Here is a 19,630-nt window from a genome sequence, read left to right as displayed (position 1 = left end):
CATTTGTAGTGAAAACATTGTAACGAATTAGAATAGGAAGAAATGAATAAAACTAGAGTTCAATGAAATTTCAGTCAAAAGAAAAATGAACATTATATTCTCTATCAGTACTAGTAGTATGAGTAAAGCAAATCGGCGCACAGCCCAATATCTTGAACACTAAATCTTCATGGGCTATATAGGCTTGTGTGGCAATCACTAAAATACAAAACATAATTTAAGAATTATCGATACATACTGAAATGGTTAGGAGAGAAAAGGATCAAAACCTGAAACAGTTCCTCGTTTGTTGAAGAGACTCGCCGACCCTCCACCATGGATAAAAAATCAGTAATGATATAATAATAAAGTCTTCCGTATTAAGGTTTTTTTTTCTTTCTCAATTTCTTTTGTTCGATTTTTGGAGAGAATTTGATCTGATCAAACGCTGATGATTAGATAATCGTCTGAATTTGCAGTTTCTTCGAACGATTTACGTTCCTTTTGGATCACTTTGTTGCTTCAATCCCACTCTCATCGTCGTCTTCGTTTGAGCTAGGGTTGTATATATACGCAGGGAGATGGAGGACGACTCGCCTCTTCCCAGCTCACAAGAGTTTCTCCTCCAGGTATGCTAGTGATTCAGTTCGTTATCTTTGTAGAATCGTGGTTGATTTTATAATTTTTTTTTGTAGAGGCTTGCTTTTGTTGGAGTTCCTAAAGAGTGCTGCTCCAAGCGTGGCCTAGTGGAGTTCGTTAGAGCTAGCCACCAGTCCATGATCTCAGAGCTAGTCTCTGCTCTCTTACCTACTGATGAGGATGTTAACGCTGGATTGAAGGAAGCTATGGAAAAGTTTCGGAAGCCTACCATGAAAAAGAGGTTGAGAGAGAGCATGAACTGGCTCCAGTGGTTGATGTTCCGGGACGAGCCTGGTGTTTCTTTGAAGGATCTGGCTAAACTGAATGTTGATCAGCGAGGCGTCTGTGGCTCCGTATGGGGACACAATGATATAGCGTATAGGTGTAGGACATGCGAGAATGACCCAACCTGTGCTATCTGCGTGCCTTGTTTCGAGAATGGGGATCACAGCTCCCACGATTACTCCATCATCTACACAGGCGGTGGTTGTTGTGATTGTGGGGATGAGACGGCGTGGAAACGGGAGGGTTTCTGTTCGAAGCATAAAGGTTCTGAACAGATTCAGCCCCTCTCAGGAGATCTTGCAGATTCAGTTGGGCCTGTCCTTGATGCTCTTTTTGCTTGTTGGAATAACAAGCTCTTATCTGCAGAAAGTATTAGAGATGCCAGATCCAACGATGCTTCTTCTGCAGTGGTCCAAAAGATGTCAAACGAGCTGACGTTTGTAGTGGTTGAAATGCTTCTGGAATTCTGCAAGTCCAGTGAGAGTTTGTTGAGTTTCGTTTCTCGAAGGATTATCTCTTCAAGTGGTCTACTGGATATTCTCGTAAAGGCTGAGAGGTTCTTGGACCAAGATGCTATGAAGAAACTACATGACCTGTTCCTCAAATTGATAGCTGATCCCGTCTTTAAGTCGGAATTTGCGAAAGCGTTTGTGAGTTACTATCCGCTTGTCATAAGTGAAGCGGTTAAGCAGGGTGATGATAATGCATTCAGGAAATATCCACTACTGTCTACATTTTCTGTGCAAATCTTCACGGTGCCGACTCTAACACCGTTTCTGGTGAAGGAAATGAATTTGCTAGCTATGCTTTTAGGATGCCTCAGTGAGATCTTTCTTTCTTGTTCCGGAGAGGATGGTGTGGTACAGGTACTGACAGATAGCTTCTTTTCTCTTTTTCTTTTGGTATAATGGCACTTCTTATCCACTATTGTTTTATGTTACTATAACGGTGTGAGTTTTATTTCCAATTTGATTATGTTTGCAGTCAATGTATTTGACGGTTTTCTTTTGTAGGCTACAAAGTGGGAACGGGTGTGTAAGACCAGCGACCGTGTCATTGACGATTTGAAATTTGTTCTGAGCCATGCTGCAGTTTCCAAGTATGCAACACATGAACATCGGGAGTTGTCAAGATCATGGTTGATACTCTTGGCCTTTGCTCAAGGAATGAATCCTCTAAAAAGAGAGACTGGAATCCATATTGAAGAAGAAAATGAGTACATGAATTTGTTCTTTGTTTTGGGTCATTCAATAGCGGTTATTCACTCTCTGCTGGTTACTGGTACATATTCTGCTGCCAGTGATGAAGAAATAGAAAATGAGAGAATCACCAAGGTAGGACTTGATACGTGTGATGGAGATGGAGAAAGGTATGCAAAAGTTGGGAGATTGTCTCATGAAGATTCGGTATGTACTGCGATGGAAAGCAGCAGCTCATCTGATAGCTCGATGGCCTCTGCAGTCCACAAAATTGACCCTTTCTGTGCTCTGCTTCCTTCTTCTGCCACATGGTTGATACGCGAGTGTTTGAAAGTTCTGGAGACATGCCTAGGAGACGATGAAGGTGTATCAAAATTTCTTTGCAAGTTGTGTTCTCCTAGCGGTAGAAACATCCCTGGCAGCAAGATCTCGTGGCCAAGCAGAAAATTGTTAAAGGTTGAAATTGGAAGAAGTGTATCTAGTGGTCTTGCCGGTTCCAGTAGAGATCCAAGTACTGGCTTATCACCTCTGTGCGGCGATATACACACAGATCCTAGCTTGGATAATGTTGGTGGATTTAATGGGGAGGTTCAGACAGATGTTACGGCTTACTCTAGGAGAGTTTCTTGCAACTCTTCCGATCAGGCCAAGAAAGCATCAGAAATACACATACTTGGTCTGTGTGATTGGCCGGACATACACTACGATGTGAGCTCTCAGGCCATATCTATTCATCTACCGATTCATCGGTTACTATCTTTGCTCATACAAAAAGCATTAGGGATGTGTTATGGAGAATCTGCATTGCAACATGGAGCCAATGTTAGTCATGAGATCCCTCATGCCGACTTCTTCAGCTATGTGTTAGGAGATTGTCATCCTCATGGATTTTCAGCTCTTGTTATGGAGCATGTGGTCCGGCTTAGGGTGTTCTGTGCCCAAGTTACTGCTGGAATGTGGAAGAAGAATGGGGATTCTGCATTAGTATCTTGTGAGTGGTATCGCTCAGTTCGCTCAGTTCGCTGGTATGTGAAAAATAACTGCTGTTATCATGAAGATCATCACTCGCATGTTTCTCAATCTAGTTAATTTCCATTTACAGGTCAGAACAGGGACTTGAGCTTGATCTATTTCTTCTACAATGTTGTGGTGCGTTGGCTCCCGCAGATTCTTATGTTACTAAGCTTCTTTCTCGGTTTGGGCTCTCGAGCTATCTTTCCCTAAACCCCGATACAACAAATGAGTATGTACCTATTTTCCTTTTACCTTCAATCGATCCCAGTGTATGCTTTAAAAGTTCTGCTAGACTCTTACTGTCAAGTACTCTCCTACAGTTTACCTGTCTCTTCATTTAATAGATCGGTCTGTATTTAAGCATATTGTCTCTATTGTTTTATTCTGCAGTTTCCTTCTCCTCTTATTTACTTATTGCTAGACTGGTCAGTCAGAATGACTCTCTTGTATCTGTAGATTTTTACTGTTATGGTCTTTCTTACCTGATTTTGACATTCTTCGTATCATCAAATTCTTTTCAGGTATGAAGCAGTTTTGGTCCAAGAAATGCTTGCTCTTCTGATACAGATTCTGCAAGAAAGGCGATTTTGTGGTCTTTCTACTGCTGAAAGTTTGAGAAGAGAGATCATCTTCAACTTAGCCACTAAAGATTTCACTCATAGTCAATTGGTCAAATCTTTACCCCGTGATTTGTCCAAGTCAGATGAGCTCCAGGAGGTCTTAGACGCGGTTTCAGTCTTTAGTAATCCATCCGGAATGAACCAGGTCTTGATTCAAACCCATATACGGGCCTCACCTTTAAGTTGATACGCAATGTAAAAACCACTTGACACTAGTTATTTGGCAGGGAAAGTATTCACTACGGGCATCTTGTTGGAAGGAACTGGATCTCTACCACCCTCGTTGGAATTCAAGAGAATTGCAATCTGCAGAAGAAAGGTTTTCACGCTATTGTGGAGTGTCTGCGCTGACCACTCAACTTCCTAGATGGAAGATGATCTACCAGCCTCTAAAGGGTCTTGCTAGAATAGGCACTTGCAAAGCCACATTTCAAATCATTTGCGCTGCTTTGTACTACGCACTACAGAGTGGTACATCTATTAAATCACGCGCTCCTGATGGCGTTCTCATAAGTGCACTGCACTTACTCTCGTTATCATTGGATATTTGCACTCAGCAAAGGGAATCTAATCTTCAGGCCTGTTACGTAGAAGATTCAATTCCTATTCTCGAATTAGCTGGTCTAGAAATAATTGGTACAAATCAAGGGACGGGAAAGCAAAGTTTGTTGTCTCTTCTTGTTTCAGTAATGAGGAAACGTAAAGACGATGGTCTCCATCAATTTTCAGAGGCAGGCAGTTGCAATATATCGTCCTGGATTCGAGATCTGCTGAAGAAGTTCAGTGCAATTGATTCTGTTTGTATGAACCTCTTGCAAAGTCTTGCCCCAGAGGCGGTCGGTCAATCTGAGTTTGATAAAGTCACATCAGGCTCTACTTCTGATGAGAAACGCAAGGCTAAAGCTAGAGAGAGGCAGGCTGCTATACTGGTAAGATTTTTTCAAATTTCAAATCTTTCTTCTCGTGATGTTTATCAACAGGAGCATGCATGTAGTCATGCATTCCTCTGTGGTAATATAATTTCGTTTTGGACAGTCTCAATCCTTTAAATGTTTATTATTGAACTTGTTATCTATAGTAAGAATTGACATGATCCAGGATATGCTAGTTATGGTTATTCTAACTTGGATGCAGGCAAAAATGAAAGCTGACCAATCAAAATTCTTGTCTACCTTGAGTTCCAGCATGGATGGTGATGATCCAGTATCTGAAACTGAAAAAAGTGATTCTGTGATGGAACATGATTCAGAAATTTCTGTTCGTGAAGTTTGCTCCCTCTGCCATGACCCAGATTCCAAAGACCCGGTTTCTTTCTTGATTTTTCTCCAGGTTGGAAGCAGGGATGTTATTATTTGTGACTTATAATTTTAACTAAATCTATACCCTGAGGAATTTTGTTTTGTATTATTCTTAATTGTCTTGTTTACCTGCAGAAATCTAAAGTTTTGAGTTTTGTGGATAGAGGCCCTCCATCTTGGGATCAATGTCCACAGTTTGAAAAGACGATTCCTGTGTCTGGGTCTACTAATGTGCTACAGTTATCAGATGATGCAACCTCTGAGTCTAGGACAGATTCTGTGCTTGAAGCTTTAACAGCCCGGCTTATAGGGAATGGTCAGAAGGAGAAGAGGTCTAGCGATGGGAGGGGAAAAGATGAATCAGACATGGAATCATTGGAGATGGCTATGTATCAAACTGTTCGCAGAAAAGTTGAAATGATAAATCAAAGCCATGCACATGTTGATCATCAACGGCATGATGATGCTGAAAGTAGTTCGGAGAGAAGTTCTGTTGGTGCTCTATCTACTTTGCAAGTTAGATTACCTGATAGTGGACAAAAACAAACCTCCAGACATCCAGATGTCAGTTTCGATGGGTTTCACCCAACCGACTGTGACGGAGTTTATCTTTCGTCATGTGGACATGCTGTGCATCAAATCTGTCTTGAACGATATTTAAAGTCCTTAAAGGAAAGGTGAATCAATCATGTTTAACTTCTTAGTAGTCGTAGTTGGTGAACCTTGATTCGTTCATGTTGGTATATCCTTCCTACCTGATGTGCATGGTTGAATTGATTATTTTGCTTTGTTGATCTACAGCGTTGATGTTATCATTGCCTATAAAAGTTCCTTTTCTTTTGTTTGGATGGTGTAGGTCTGAGAGAAGAAATGTCTTTGAAGGTGCACATATCGTGGATCTTGCACAGGTATTTACGTAACCAGTTTAGAGATTTTGGGGCCTTATTCTGATCCTTTTGACGCTTCAACGTTGTTTCTTCTTGCAGGGAGAATTTCTCTGTCCTGCATGCCGCCGACTAGCTAATTCTGTATTGCCTGCATGTCCTGGAGATTTATGTTCCGTCTCAAAGCTACAAGAAAGTTTGTTTGCTAAGTTAGGTGGATCAGATGCACAAATGCCTTCTCTTTGGCTCTCTGAAGCGTTGTGTCTTCTGCAATCTGCTGCAGATGCGATTGAAGATGGCGATATTGTTAAAAACGTTTCTCTGCAAGGAGATGAGCGAAGAAGGAAAGATCTTGAATCTGTCTCCAACAAGCTCTGGAATTTCTATTTTGCTAAGCGACAGGACAAACCTCCTGGAACTTCTTGGCAGCCACAATCAATCCTCATGTGGGACACCCTTAAGTACTCTCTTATTTCAGTGGAAATTATTACTCGTTGTGCGAAGAATTCGATGTGTCCTGTGTATTGTATTGGCTCCTTGTATGAAGAGCTTAACACTTCTAAGGGAACTGCTTTGTCACTCTTATTACGAGTGGTACAGAGCACCCGAACAAAGAGTGCTTTACATGTCCGTCAGAGATTTATGGGTATGAGGCATCTTGCGGAGTCTATATGCTCTGGAGTTTCAAGTAGTTCTTCGAGCAGCATATTGGGATGTGAAGGTACTTTTTCTTTACTTGTGAAAGAGAATCAATTATATGGCATTGTATGTCTACATGGCCTCCGTGTGAGCACTTGAAACTGACATTAGTTGGGATCACTTTTAGTCTATCTACGATTTACCAATTAATTATCAAAGAATTAGTTGCTTACTGTAGATGATATTTCCTGATAAAATCTGAGAAGAGTTGCCACCTTTTCAGGAACGGTAGGTTCGATGAAGCATATAAACCTGCTCTGGAACCGAGCATCTGATCCAGTTCTTGCCCATGACCCATTTTCATCATTGATGTGGGCTCTCTTTTGTCTCCCATCTCCTTTTATCACATGCGAGGAATCTCTATTATCACTTGTGCATCTTTTCCACAGTGTCTCTCTTGTTCAGGTATGCCAAATTGTTCTCTGTTTGTAGAGTAGTTTTACCTTTTAAAGACTCACTTTTCGTAATTATGTTGTCTTTGGTGCAGACTGTAATTGCCTATTGTGCAGGCCGCCTGTGTGACTTGAGCGAGTTAGATTTTGAGGAAAATCTTCTTAGGGATATCTCCATCGCTTTGAGAGAATCAGGTGGTTGGGGATATTTCAGGTCTAACCATATGGATTTATCATGTGATATAAAAGAGACAATCCGTAAATATAGTATCCCTTTCTTGAGGAGATGTGCATTGTTGTGGAGGCTACTGAAAACTAGTCCTGGGAAGTTTCATCAAGAGGTAGATATGTTTGACGTTCCCTCTGACTCCACCAACGACAGTATGGACTTCATGTATGGTCCCAAATCTGAGCTGAATCATGTGCATGAATTGGAGAAAATGTTCAAGATTCCCCCTATCGATATCATTCTTAGTGATGAGCTTCTCCGGTCTTCAACACAAAAATGGCTTCGTCACTTTCAGAAGGAATACAGCGTTAACAGAGTTAAAGGGCCTCTTTGCATAACCCCCGTAGTTCCTTTCCAGCTTATGAAATTACCCAATCTATACCAGGATCTAATTCAAAGGTTTGCAGCAGCATTTCTCTCTCTAATTTTCACACATTTTTTTTTCCCATTCAAAGAGAACGTCCCTAATCAAGAAGCATGCTTTATATATATTATTAGGTGTATCAAAAAACCTTGCAGCAACTGCACGAAAGTTATAGAAGAACCTGCATTATGTCTTCTTTGTGGAAGGTTGTGTTCTCCCATATGGAACCCTTGTTGCAGGTATTTGTTTCACTTTTACGTCTCCAATTGACATAGACTCATAGTTATTGTTTTGGTAGCCAAATAAATACAATGCCAACATACTTTTACAGAGAAAGTAGTTGTCAGACTCATGCAGTAACCTGTGGTGCTGGTACCGGTGTATATCTTCTGATACGGGTATCACCTCTCTCTCTATCTCTTTCTTGTGGCAATATAGAAGTTTCTCAATGTGCTTGTGTATGTATGGTGTTTTGCATCATCGTTGGGGTTTTAATTGATTACTAATCTTCATATTTCCAATAGCGGACCACAATTTTGCTACAGAGATTTGCAAGACAATCACCTTGGCCGTCTCCGTACTTGGATACGTTTGGAGAAGAGGTAGACCTTTTCTTAGATTCAGATGTTTGCGTGCCAAGGAAGAAGGATATGGATTTCTGATTTTTTTTGTTTTTTAATTTTGTTCCAGGATATCGAAATGATCAGAGGAAAGCCACTCTACCTGAATGAAGAACGTTATGCTGCATTAACTTACATGGTAAGTAGAGATGCTTTTAGTCTCAACAAACGCTGAATCAATAGGGCAAGTTTTGTATGGATGGTAATATATCATGTTCTGGTTTGTTTAAATCCCTGTCGTCACTTGTCAGGTTGGTTCTTATGGACTGGATCACATTTCGAAAGTTCTCAATCAAACCACAATCGGAGGAGCCTTCTTCACTTGAGAGACACAAGCTGTTCCTTTTCCATCCTTCCTTTCTCAGGGGTTGTTCTCTCTATATAAATTGCATATGCTACTGCTTTCAAGATTTGGGAGTTTTTCTGATGATTTTTTTTTTTAAACTTCTTTCACTTTGTTTGGTTGATTTTTTTATTTGTGGAGATGTTATCAAGTTTGTAAACCAGAGTTTTTTCTTTGCAGTTGAATAGCTTTATTATGAGTTCAAAAATAACCAACTTTAATCTCTTAACTAGTTAGTTTCTGCTGAGAATCATCTGGAAGTAAAAAATTATTATTTCTCACCACGTGAAGAACAAAATTGAACTAGTATTCATTAACTCTTCACAAAAGTTTCTGGTAAATTCTCCTATTTCTTCATATAATCTCTGTATTCAAGAATGAAGGAATATCAGTTTATTGTCACAAACTCAGATTAGTGATATTAGAGAAAAAGATTTAGAAATTTTCACTCGCAGTTTTCCAAGTTGATATATATATAATATCCAGCTGTGTATGCACAAGATGAAGAAGATTTCTGCATTAAGAAAAGGACTTCTACACACTCTTGTCTTCCTCAGATGTTTCCGGCTGATTCTCTTTCTCAGATGTGAACTCAAGCTGTCTTGATTTGAACACAGCTCTTCTTTTAGCTCTTACACGATATGGCGGAGACGCATTGAAAGTACTTCCATTTGAATCATCAACCGTCTCTAGCAACAACAAAGCTTCTCTCCCAACTGTAGAAATCTCTGCACTGTCTTTACTGTTTTCATTTTGATCAGCTCCCTTGGCTACACTATTAACAACATCATCTTCATCATCTGTTTTCTTTGCCAAGACAACCTTTCGCCTTTTCCTAAAGATAGAAGGTGTGTTTGGAAAAGTTCTAGCAGCTTCCCTCAAGAAGGATTCAGGACTTCTTGTTGCAGCAGCTAAACCACTGTCCTTGTTGCACGGTGGAGTGATCATCAAGCTAACAGGTGATGATGGTGCAGCACTGGGACTGCAACCACATTCATATCCATACATACGTCGCAGATCCACTTCTGATGCAAAGTAAAAAAAGTCTAGTGGAGATTTGTAGTACAGATTACCATGCCTTGGAGTTCCCAACCCATTTTCTTCTTTCTTTCGGACAAAAGCTTTTGAGTTGATTCTTGGTGACATTGGTCTCAGGTTAGGCAACTGAGGCTTGCACTCAACAGAAGCTGGAGAACAAGCACACTCATTCACAGCTGACTCTTCAAGCAGATCTGAAGAAGAGTTTATATGGTCTACTCCATCTTCATCTGCATCTGTGTTTACTGAAGAAGATTGGGTAACCGAATCAGAGTCCTTTAAAGGCTTAGTTGCACCAGACAGCTTGAAATCTCTATCTACATCAGCAAAATCACCGATTTTGGTTGCTGATGGTGGCAAGTTGCATGTAGCTAAATAGAAGTCTAACTTCTTCTTCAACGAACTATTCCAGTGATTCTTAATTGCGTTATCCGTCCTGCATGAAGCAACAGATAAGAGACTATTTCATGAGATCAGAGGCAATTAGATATTAAATATGTAATACCTTCCAGGCAAGACTTTAGCAATTTCAGCCCATTTGTTTCCGTGCGTTCGCTGAGCATTTATGAGAGCAGTTTCTTCTTCTGTGGTCCAAGCATCTTTTCTAATACCAGGATTTAAATGGTTGTGCCATCTGTATAATCATAAGAAATACATTGAAAGCCTCCAAAATCAAAAGGAGGGCATACAACACTCACTATAGTCTAAGCGTTTGTTACCTTTCTCTACATTGCTTCCCTATACGACCTGGTAAAGACTTTGCGATCAAAGACCACTTAGCAGGTCCATACTTTTTTACAAGTTCAACGATTATGCCATCCTCCTAAAAATTTAGAAAAGAAAAATAGATTTTCTTTTAGCTCTCGCAGATTTTAAGTGAAATCAAAAGAGATGAGAAATAAAGGGAACCTCTTGAGTCCAAGTTCCTTTTATAAGCTCAGGATTAAGAACTTTCTGCCACCGGTGCAAACATTGGACTTCTGTTCTTTCTGGGAAATATTCAGCTGCAAAATGAAATACAACAAGAACAAGGACTGAGACCAGCTACTTGTAACATTTAAGATACATAAAAAGAAATGAAGATTCTCTAGCAAGGCGCCCAACAGAGATCAGACCTATTTTCTTCCACCTCTTCCCCTTATACTTGTCAACTGCTTGTCTCAGTGTCTCATCCTGAAGAGTGATAGAAAACCAATCACACAGGACACAATAAGGCTAGTCTCATCTTTCAAGCATTGTAAATACTAATCCACTTAGTCGAGAATTGGGAAACTAGGGAACCACAAACCTCTTCAGGAGTCCAACCACCTTTAGCTCGCCTCATAGGGCCACTAGTCCTCCTGCAAGTTCCAAGTAAGTGGGGGTCAAAGCACAATCTTTCCTAAATAAAATTCACAGGAAAGAGATAATACCGATGAGAAGGAGATGCTGGGGCAGGTGTTTTGAGTTGAGGTGAATAAAGGAAGATGCTGGCACTGCCTTCAGAAGAAGCAGGTGTTGGTTGCTTATTCTCCATACAGAGAATCTCAATTTTCATTTCGCTTCTTTCCTCCTCCTCCTAAGAGTAATAAAAGATCACAACTTTATTCACAAGGATAAGTAAAAAAAAGGAAAGATCTAATCAACCAATTCATCAAACAACCAGATTACCATAAGATAGATCTCACGATTCCGTAAAAGAAGCAAGTATATTCCTTTCAAGCATTACGGTTCAAAACAGCTCATACTGTTAAAAAAGTGTTCTGATTCAAACCTAGCAACCTCTGAACTTACAACTGATCTGATCACGAGAAGCCTAATCGGAATGGGGATAAAAACTGACCTTCTCCGGTGAACAAGCCAATGGATTCGAACCGGAGCTCATCATCGAGAATAGACACGAGCAGAAGAAGAAGAAGGGAAGGCTAAACAAAGACGAAAACTTTATTCGAAAAAAACTTTGCCCGTTAGAACGACAGAGAGAAAGAGAAAGAGAGAGAGAGGAGGAGACTAACGGAAAAAGGTCACCGTTACTCTCCGTTACCTGAAGAGAGTTGGCGTTTGGAACAAGTGTTCTGATTTGACCTCAAACCACACTATCACTTGCTGCGTTGACCTTCAATGATTTTAGACCGTCGGATCACGAGTAAAACATTCGGCTTATTTAGTAGCCCACACAAAAATAAATAAGAAATCTAATTAGAGAAAAAGACTAAAATAGCACTAAATCAAGTTTTTGTTCCCGAACTAGCACTCAAATTCAAAAGTCACAAAAATAGCACTCAAGGGGTGGAGTTTAGGGTTTAGAGTTTAGGGTTTAGGGTTTAGAGTTTAGGTTTTAGGGTTTAGAGTTGAGAAGTGAGGTTTTGGGGATAAGATTTCAAATTTTGAAAAATAAAAAAATTTAAATTTTTCAAAAGATAAAATGCTATTTTGGTCATTTTAGTTTTTGAGTGCTATTTTTGTGATATAAACTTAGAAATGTGCTATTTTGGAGATTTGCCCATCTAATTATTGTGGACTAATATATAGGACATTTACCAAAAAGACTCAATATTTTAGTAGGATTACATAAATTTTAAGAAAAATTCAAAAATATAACAATACTGTTTTGAACTAACATATGATGAAAGTCAAAGAGTTTTGGAACCTTTGTTATCTCTGTTTCTCTAGAAAACAACAATTTTATAGTGATTAGTTCACTAATTTATGGAGTATTACGAAGTTATACTTAATTAATTGATAAAAAGTTAAAATGATACACATGTACCATGAAATAGAGTTTAATATACATTAATACAAATGTAGAATGTGTTTAGAAATTCTAAAACAACACTAAAGATCATATACTTCAGTATATAGAACATTTATAAAAAAAACTCAATATTTTCATAAGGGTTGGTTGACACATAAATTTTGAAAAAAAGTTAAAATATGACAATACTGTTTAATGCATAATTGTATCATGCACTAACATATGATAAATGTCAAAGAGGTTTGGAACATTTATTATCTCCGTTTCTCTAGAGAATATCGTTTTTATAGTGGTTAGTCCACCAATTTAGGGAGTATTATGAAGTTTTATTAAATTAATTGATAAAAAATTAAAATGATGCTCATGTCATATTAAATAGAGTTTAATATACATTAATAAAATGTATAATGTGTTTAGAAGAGGACTTCGAGACTCATATTTTGTGTTTGACTTTGAGTTTTGAGTCAATTTTGCAAAATGCCCATGTTTTTTTTTAGAAAATTCTACGTAAATATATGGTCCCATTAAAATTAAAAATTAATAATTTATATGTATATATATTTTATATAAGTATCAACCAACCATTACATTGTTTATCTTTATATTTCTTAACACTTAATATATTTTGATGAGATTTAATAATATTATATCTAAAACCGCATTTAAATTCTATGACACATATTATATACACTAAATAATATAATAAAACTAATATAAGTGTCAAATTTCAAAAAGATAATTAATGTATATAGACTAAAATCAAGTATTTTTCTTATTTTATTAAAAAAAATATTTTAAATAGAACTATCTAAAAATGAAACTTTTTATAAATTAATAACTTTATAAATTAATAAAATTACCAAAGCTCCAACATTATTAATTTGAAGAGCTTTTACTGTATATATGATTAAAAGAAAAATTAATATCAATTTTATTTATCTATATATATATTAGAAGAAAAATAAATTAAAATATCCACTTAAACCATAAAAATACTATTATAGTTTGGGTAACTTGCCATATGGGTAGTACCAGTGTAAGATCTTATGTATCTAAAATTCTTAAGAAAAGATTTTGTTGTATAAGTGGTTGGATACTTTCTATAATCAAATTATTACAAATTTAGAATATCAAAGAAAAAAACAAATTTTGACTATGACTGATACGTAGTCCTGCCAAAGTCAAACTTTACACAAATGTTTTCTACCAACCACACAACACAATTAATATAAAAGCCGAAGCAGAAAGACACCAGTTTTTAAGTCTTACATCACTCAGTCATGGGAAATATCTTCTGCTACCTCACCACAGGATGGAGAAGCAATGTTCCTCCAGCGACGGATACAACTACAGTTCAACCACGATCACATTCACAGAGTGTAGTTAATCAATCTGTATCCTCAGCCTCGAAGTCGTTTTCGAACCATTCTTCGCCCAAACCTATGGCAGAGCCGTCTCGTAGCAGAGGAAAGTGAGATTAAGCCAAGTGTGATGAAGCAGTTGCTATTGGTAAATGAGACCAATTATAAGTTGTAGGACATTTAATAATATCCAAACTTTATGACATGTAATGTAATATTGTGCAACTTTGTGGTCATACTTTTACTTTTATTTTATACAATCCTTCTTCAATATATACGTGTTTAAAGTGCATTGCTTCTTATTTTTTAGTAAACATAAAACAGGGAAGAAGATAAGAGAAAGGCAAATGTTACATTCATCATCTCAGATAGCTTAAACACCAATATTGAAAACTAACTTTGACATATTGTTTTGGGTCGACGAGCTATATCCCCACGATAACTATCATATAGCACCAGATCTCCACCGAAGTATGACTTCGTGCTACATCCCCACGAATTGAAAGTTGCAAACTTATTTCTCTCCAGATTGATAGTTCAAAACTTAATTATCCATAGACGATGGTTTAAATCAGTTTTTTTTATTTTAATCGGTTTAATCTTAACCAAATAATCTTAACCAAATAATTTTAAAATAAGTTAAACCAAACAAAAATTTAAAATGATGTCCATGTACCATGAAAGAAAGTTTAATATACATTAATAAAAATGTAGAATGTGTTTAGAAATTTTAAAACAACACTAAAGATCATAGATTTCAGTATATAGAACATTTACCAAAAAAAACTCAATACTTTCATAGGGAACACATAGATTTTGAGAAAAAATAAAAAATATGACAATATTGTTTTAATGCATGGTTGCATCATGTACTAACATATGATGAATGTTAAAAAGGTTTGGAACATTTATTGTCTCAATTGCTATAGAGAATATCGATTTATAGTGGTTCATCCACCAAATTAGGGAGTTTTATGAAATTATACTAAATTAATTATAAAAAAATAAAAAATTATGTAGCATAAAAAAAGTTTAATATACATCAATAATTTCGTATGACATCAGGCCCATTAAAAAGCCTTTTTATATAAAAAAAAAAAAGAAAATAGAAAGCTATCAAATTCAAACCAAGGGGATCGGATCACTCACTTGTACTAAACTCAAAATTTGAATAAAACTCCTTTCTCTCTCTCTCTCTCTCTCTCGCGAACATACACACACACATAGAAATGGATTCGAAAACCCCATTGAAAACTAACATTCTCAATTCGTCTTCCGTTTCCAAGGTCAGGGTCGTCCTTAGGGTTCGTCCCTTTCTTCCCCGAGAGATCTCCGACGTCCAGCCGTGTGTTTCCGTAATCAACGGTCACCATGACAGAGATGCAAGCGAAGTGGCGATTCATCTCAAAGATCCACTTAGCTGGTAAACCGTCTCTCCCTTCTTCGATTTCATTTCCAAATTGATTTAACGAATCGGTGTTTTTCTCTGGAGCCAGTCGCAGGGAATGCTACCAGCTGGATGCATTGTTTCACGGGAGAGATGATGATGAAGAGAACGTGAGGCAGATATTTGATAGAGAAGTAAATCCTTTGATTCAGGCGATTTTCAACGGTTTCAACGCTACTGTGCTTGCCTTTGGAGCTACAGGAAGCGGAAAGACCTTTACCATGCAGGTCGATTAGCTTTAAGATTTCACAAATTTTGGATTTAATGGAGTTTTTATAATGTGCTTTACTTTGCCTTTGATCTTTGCTTGTTACTCTAAATTCGAGATCACAATAGTATCTTATCTCGGTTAAGGGTTAAGTTATTATATCTCATAAAGACCATGAAAGTTGGAGACTTGAGCTTTTGCTTGATTTTAGGGAGCTTTTTTTCTTTGTGGTATGTTCATTGCTGATTACTAAGATGAATGCCTTTTCTTCAAACTAGTTTGTTGTTATCCGAAAATTGCTTCTTCCTAATAGCTAATGATGTGTGGTTTCAACTATTATCTGTCGCAGGGAACCGATGAGCTGCCTGGACTGATGCCATTGGCCATGTCCACCATCCTGTCTACGTGCGAGAAGACGGCAAGTAGAGCAGAGATTTCCTATTATGAAGTTTACTTGGACAGATGCTGGGATCTCGTAGAAGTTAAAGCAAACGAGGTTGCTATTTGGGAAGATAAGGATGGACAAGTTCATCTTAAGGGACTCTCTAGTATCCCAGTTAACTCCATGCCTGAGTTTCACGAGGCGTACTCATGTGGCGTTCAGCGGAGGAAAGTTGCACACACTGGTTTAAACGATGTCTCTAGTAGAAGCCACGGAGTACTTGTGATCTCAGTACTCTCGGAAGGTGGTGTCACTGGAAAAATCAATCTCATTGATCTGGCTGGTAAATTTCTTCCTGTTTTCCAAGTATTTAATTGTATGGTCAACTATACGATCTTTCTCTTTAACGTTAACTCTACATGACTTAAGCAGGTAACGAAGACAATAGAAGGACAGGCAATGAAGGACTCCGTCTACAAGAGAGCGCCAAGATTAACCAGTCATTATTTGCACTGTCCAATGTGGTTTATGCTCTGAATAATAACCTACCAAGAGTGCCTTACAGGGAAAGCAAATTGACTAGAATATTGCAGGATTCACTTGGTGGAACAAGTAGGGCTCTCATGGTTGCATGTCTGGTAGGAAGATAAAGAGTTATTGTTGTACCGTGTGGTTCTTCTTTGATCCGAAATATCCTATGTGGCTAATGTGATGAGTCTATTTGTTTGTTTTTTGATCTTATAGAATCCTGGAGAATACCAAGAATCTCTTCGCACTGTTAGCCTCGCTGCAAGGTCAAGGCACATTTCAAACGTTGTGTCTATGAATCCCAAGGTTGAGACCCCCAAGGTTAAAGTAGACATGGAAGCAAAACTGCAAGCTTGGCTGGAATCAAAAGGCAAGACAAAAAGCTCGCATAGGATGATGGCTATGCGTTCTCCGCTGATAGGTACAAATCAAAGTTCGGTCAAGAAACTCGGAGTTCATAGATCAGCAGTTGTAAAAAATGCTAAACTTACTGGCAAAGAACAGAGGTACCCCTTTGAATGGTTGAGTTTATTAATTGTTCCATATGCCAGAACCTCTTCCCTCATAATGTACCCGTACACAGGAACGCATTTGTGAGCGCCAGGAACTTATTTGGTGGAGAAACTCCTGATGCTTCACATTTATGGGTAAATACATCTTCATAACTTGCTGCTCCTTGTATCCTCTATTCCAGGTTTTTATTTAACTTACATACTACTGAATGTGTAGTTTACTTTAAGTATTTGAGTTCTTTGAATAATCCAGGAACCAATACAGAATCTGCACTTAGCTTCTCCAACCAAAGAAGATGAGAGAGAGACATCTGGCGAAGGGAGTCTGCTGGTATCAGAGGCAAGCTTGAGAGGTTTGCTGCTATACTTGAGCCACTTGTTTGTTTAATATTTGTGGACGTTTTCTTTTTATCCTCACTTTGGTTTACGTTTATGTTAGATAACCAATTGGAGGTCGAGAAGAATTATACTGAACTCAGTCCTCTTCGGGAAGCTCTATCTCCGATGGACTCAAATGCAATGACCCCAAAAGCACCTCTTCTTTCTGGAAACGCTGAGAATTTGCAGATGAGTGGCACGTGCCAGAAGTTCAATGCCTGGAGCACTCATTTAAAGGTAGGAAGGAATCAAAATTTTCAAAAAAGTATGGGCTATTATGTTGACAAGACTTAGAAATCTGATCCTTTTTTTCAACTTTCTTTTCATTTCACAGACTTCCCTCATAAATGAATATATTCACTTCTTGAATACAGCCAACAGGTAATAATAGTGTCCATTTTCATCTGCCTGCCTTAGATTCTTTATAATCCTTTGGATCTCATAAGAACTAACTTTCACCATTTAACTATGTTTTAAAACACAGAGAAGAGCTACTGGAGTTAAAGGTAAAGCCGCATGAATTTACATAATCTCTGCTTCCGTAGTCAACTACTGGTTTAACTACTTCACATAGCTCTGTTTCATTCTTTCTCTCAGGGAATTGGAGAGAAGATGGCTGATTACATTATCGAACTCAGAGAAACAAGCCCTGTGAAATCGGTATCTCATTCATTCTTCTCCCCCAAATTTTGTGCTTGAGAGCTACACTTACTCATCTACTAACCAAATGGCTGAATATTCAACAGCTTGCAGACTTAGAGAAGCTTGGCTTCACCTCAAGACAGGTACATAACTTATTCAAAAGAGCCACTGAAGGAATTCTCGAGAAGCCACTTGCTGCTTCTACAACAACACCTTAGTTGTTGTCTCTAGCAAAACAAAAACACTTTGGTTTCTTCAAGAAGTTTGTGTATTGTGTTTGGAGAAGTTTCATTATTACTGTATGTTCTCTTGTCTACTTGAGCTTTATAACCAGAGAGACATGGCTTGATCTTAGTTGTGTATTAAGTAAGACAGAAGCAAACTTAAAATTTCTGATTACTCAAAAGACTCAAACCCATAATATTTTTGGTTTATATATCTAGTCAGAGAGATATCTTATGACCAAACCATAAACACACACAGACAGAGGACAAAGAAGACTAACATCGCCGGTAAAACAACCGGAGAAATCAGCCATTATTACACAACATTAGATATATTGGAGATGGTCTTAGGGTCTTATTTGATTCTTCATTTGCAGGTGCAAGGGTTGCACTTGCAGTCAGATCCACATTTGCAGGCATCGTTCTCGGCGACGAAAGTCTCACCGGAAGCCTCGTACTGAGAGTTCATAGCCGGAGCAACGCCGAGGACAAGAGTCTCGGTGGTGGTGGTCTCGCCGGAGAAGCCCAAGTCTGGGTACATTTTGCAACTGCACAAAGATGGAGATGTTGCTTCAAATATTATAGAAAATGAAAGCTGTCAAAACGGACTCACGATCACTCAGAACACCAACAGAGTCATTCATGCATGAAGCAGAGATTGACAACTTTAGAAAGAGGGTGATCAAGAATCTAGACTTTACCCTCCGCAACCAACGCACTTGCAGCCAGCTCCGCATCCACAGTTTCCTCCGCAGCAAGACATTTTCTCTAGAGAATTCAAGAAGATAGAAAGTTATTAACTTGTCTTAATGAAGGTTTTAAACGACAAGTGAATGGAATTATAATACAGAGGAGTCTTCTTATTTATAGGCTAAATGAGAATGTATCAGCCGTCCACCTGTCACAATCTTAGAGTATTCTTAAAACTTTCACTACAAAAATATACTCATTTTTTTTTCTACAACAAATCTAGGGACTATCATTTTATTAATTCAAGCTTTTTTTTTTTGAACCAAAATAATTCAAACTTTTTAAAGCTTCACTATAGGGTGAAAAGAATCAATTACTAAAAAATGTATAAGAAAATAATTAGGAAAAAAATGTATATTTTATGGAATAACTAGGAAAAAATGTATAAGAAAATAAATAAATTGATTATTTTTTAAACTAATTAAATATATCATTTTCTTGAGATGTCACCATTAAGGTTTAGCTACTGTGCATTATTCCTTAATTTTTTTTTGTAAAAAATTATTCCTTAATTTGTTTTATAGGTTTTCGTGTTTAGAATTTAAAGCTGGCTCTAACTTTTAGTTTACGCAATTTTTTGAAGCTTAGTTCTTAATGTTGATTGAGTGTTTCCATAATAATCCTTATTTTCAAAAAAAATAATATCGAGAATATAAAGTTCATAAACTAAATAAAATTTTTTCTCAATATTTTATGTTTCATTATTTTTCCTTCATAATCTCAACAATTTTCTCTTTGACTTGGCATATCACATTTGAATATTAAATATATCGTTATAGACTTATATTACAATGGTTTTTTTTTCTGATAAGTACAATGGTGATGCTTGAAAAGATCTTGTAGGTTCTGGGTATTGGTTTA

The 19,630-nt window shown here is 37.6% G+C and overlaps 4 protein-coding genes across 6 annotated transcripts; 2 read left to right on the top strand and 2 right to left on the bottom strand.

Annotated features, from left to right (window-relative positions):
• Positions 1 to 198: 198 nt before the first annotated feature.
• Positions 199 to 8,767, top strand: LOC103847459 (E3 ubiquitin-protein ligase PRT6). The gene is made up of 18 exons (XM_009124539.3): positions 199 to 364; positions 459 to 608; positions 675 to 1,769; positions 1,917 to 3,127; positions 3,205 to 3,345; positions 3,638 to 3,881; positions 3,964 to 4,665; positions 4,871 to 5,065; positions 5,170 to 5,711; positions 5,891 to 5,942; positions 6,021 to 6,639; positions 6,841 to 7,022; positions 7,105 to 7,637; positions 7,737 to 7,841; positions 7,934 to 8,000; positions 8,127 to 8,204; positions 8,293 to 8,361; positions 8,474 to 8,767. Exons 2-18 carry the CDS (start codon positions 561 to 563, stop codon positions 8,546 to 8,548), a joined length of 5,958 nt encoding a protein of 1,985 aa, XP_009122787.2. The 5' UTR covers positions 199 to 364; positions 459 to 560; the 3' UTR covers positions 8,549 to 8,767.
• Positions 8,653 to 11,907, bottom strand: LOC103847460 (transcription factor MYB3R-5). 2 transcript variants are annotated; one of them, XM_018655570.2, is made up of 10 exons: positions 11,426 to 11,905; positions 11,253 to 11,329; positions 11,016 to 11,163; positions 10,892 to 10,943; positions 10,719 to 10,776; positions 10,513 to 10,607; positions 10,323 to 10,426; positions 10,109 to 10,237; positions 8,948 to 10,039; positions 8,653 to 8,868 (listed from the first exon to the last, which is right to left on the bottom strand). In XM_018655570.2, exons 2-9 carry the CDS (start codon positions 11,254 to 11,256, stop codon positions 9,100 to 9,102), a joined length of 1,530 nt encoding a protein of 509 aa, XP_018511086.1. In that variant the 5' UTR covers positions 11,257 to 11,329; positions 11,426 to 11,905; the 3' UTR covers positions 8,653 to 8,868; positions 8,948 to 9,099. The 2 variants fall into 2 exon arrangements, with proteins under 2 accessions (XP_018511086.1, XP_009122788.1); XM_009124540.3 differs by lacking the exon at positions 11,253 to 11,329 and having other exon boundaries at positions 11,016 to 11,161; positions 11,426 to 11,907.
• Positions 11,908 to 12,854: 947 nt separating this feature from the next.
• Positions 12,855 to 18,194, top strand: LOC103847457 (kinesin-like protein KIN-10B). Of its 2 annotated transcripts, XM_033281668.1 has the most exons (12): positions 14,345 to 15,121; positions 15,195 to 15,372; positions 15,703 to 16,078; positions 16,168 to 16,373; positions 16,480 to 16,769; positions 16,847 to 16,910; positions 17,029 to 17,128; positions 17,215 to 17,390; positions 17,488 to 17,534; positions 17,638 to 17,659; positions 17,751 to 17,813; positions 17,900 to 18,194. In XM_033281668.1, exons 1-12 carry the CDS (start codon positions 14,928 to 14,930, stop codon positions 18,011 to 18,013), a joined length of 1,830 nt encoding a protein of 609 aa, XP_033137559.1. In that variant the 5' UTR covers positions 14,345 to 14,927; the 3' UTR covers positions 18,014 to 18,194. The 2 variants fall into 2 exon arrangements, with proteins under 2 accessions (XP_018511254.2, XP_033137559.1); XM_018655738.2 differs by lacking the exons at positions 17,638 to 17,659; positions 17,751 to 17,813; positions 17,900 to 18,194 and having other exon boundaries at positions 12,855 to 15,121; positions 17,488 to 17,553.
• On the bottom strand, positions 18,166 to 18,921 carry LOC103847458 (metallothionein-like protein type 2, MT2-4/MT2-25). The gene is made up of 2 exons (XM_009124537.3): positions 18,721 to 18,921; positions 18,166 to 18,567 (listed from the first exon to the last, which is right to left on the bottom strand). The coding sequence occupies exons 1-2, from the start codon at positions 18,780 to 18,782 to the stop codon at positions 18,387 to 18,389; spliced, it is 243 nt and encodes an 80-aa protein (XP_009122785.1). The 5' UTR covers positions 18,783 to 18,921; the 3' UTR covers positions 18,166 to 18,386.
• Positions 18,922 to 19,630: the final 709 nt, after the last annotated feature.

This window comes from Brassica rapa, chromosome A10, assembly GCF_000309985.2.
Source record: "Brassica rapa cultivar Chiifu-401-42 chromosome A10, CAAS_Brap_v3.01, whole genome shotgun sequence".
Lineage (NCBI taxonomy): Eukaryota > Viridiplantae > Streptophyta > Magnoliopsida > Brassicales > Brassicaceae > Brassica > Brassica rapa.
This window is presented reverse-complemented; position numbering and strand designations above follow the sequence as displayed.

Bases quoted from the DNA above. Each gene is read 5' to 3' on its own strand.
- LOC103847460 (XM_009124540.3), bottom strand. From the start codon at position 11,470: ATGATGAGCTCCGGTTCGAATCCATTGGCTTGTTCACCGGAGAAG. The intron at 10,238-10,322 runs GTAACAAACGCT...ATGATTATACAG, and splicing joins GGGAAGCAATGTAGAGAAAG to ATGGCACAACCATTTAAATC. The intron at 10,040-10,108 runs GTATTACATATT...TGCTTCATGCAG, and splicing joins GCTAAAGTCTTGCCTGGAAG to GACGGATAACGCAATTAAGA.
- LOC103847457 (XM_033281668.1), top strand. From the start codon at position 14,928: ATGGATTCGAAAACCCCATTGAAAACTAACATTCTCAATTCGTCTTCC. The intron at 16,079-16,167 runs GTAAATTTCTTC...TGACTTAAGCAG, and splicing joins CAATCTCATTGATCTGGCTG to GTAACGAAGACAATAGAAGG. The intron at 16,770-16,846 runs GTACCCCTTTGA...ACCCGTACACAG, and splicing joins CTTACTGGCAAAGAACAGAG to GAACGCATTTGTGAGCGCCA.
- LOC103847458 (XM_009124537.3), bottom strand. From the start codon at position 18,782: ATGTCTTGCTGCGGAGGAAACTGTGGATGCGGAGCTGGCTGCAAGTGC. The intron at 18,568-18,720 runs GTAAAGTCTAGA...ATCTTTGTGCAG, and splicing joins AAGTGCGTTGGTTGCGGAGG to TTGCAAAATGTACCCAGACT.
- LOC103847459 (XM_009124539.3), top strand. From the start codon at position 561: ATGGAGGACGACTCGCCTCTTCCCAGCTCACAAGAGTTTCTCCTCCAG. The intron at 3,128-3,204 runs GTATGTGAAAAA...TTCCATTTACAG, and splicing joins TCAGTTCGCTCAGTTCGCTG to GTCAGAACAGGGACTTGAGC. The intron at 8,001-8,126 runs GTATCACCTCTC...TATTTCCAATAG, and splicing joins GTGTATATCTTCTGATACGG to CGGACCACAATTTTGCTACA.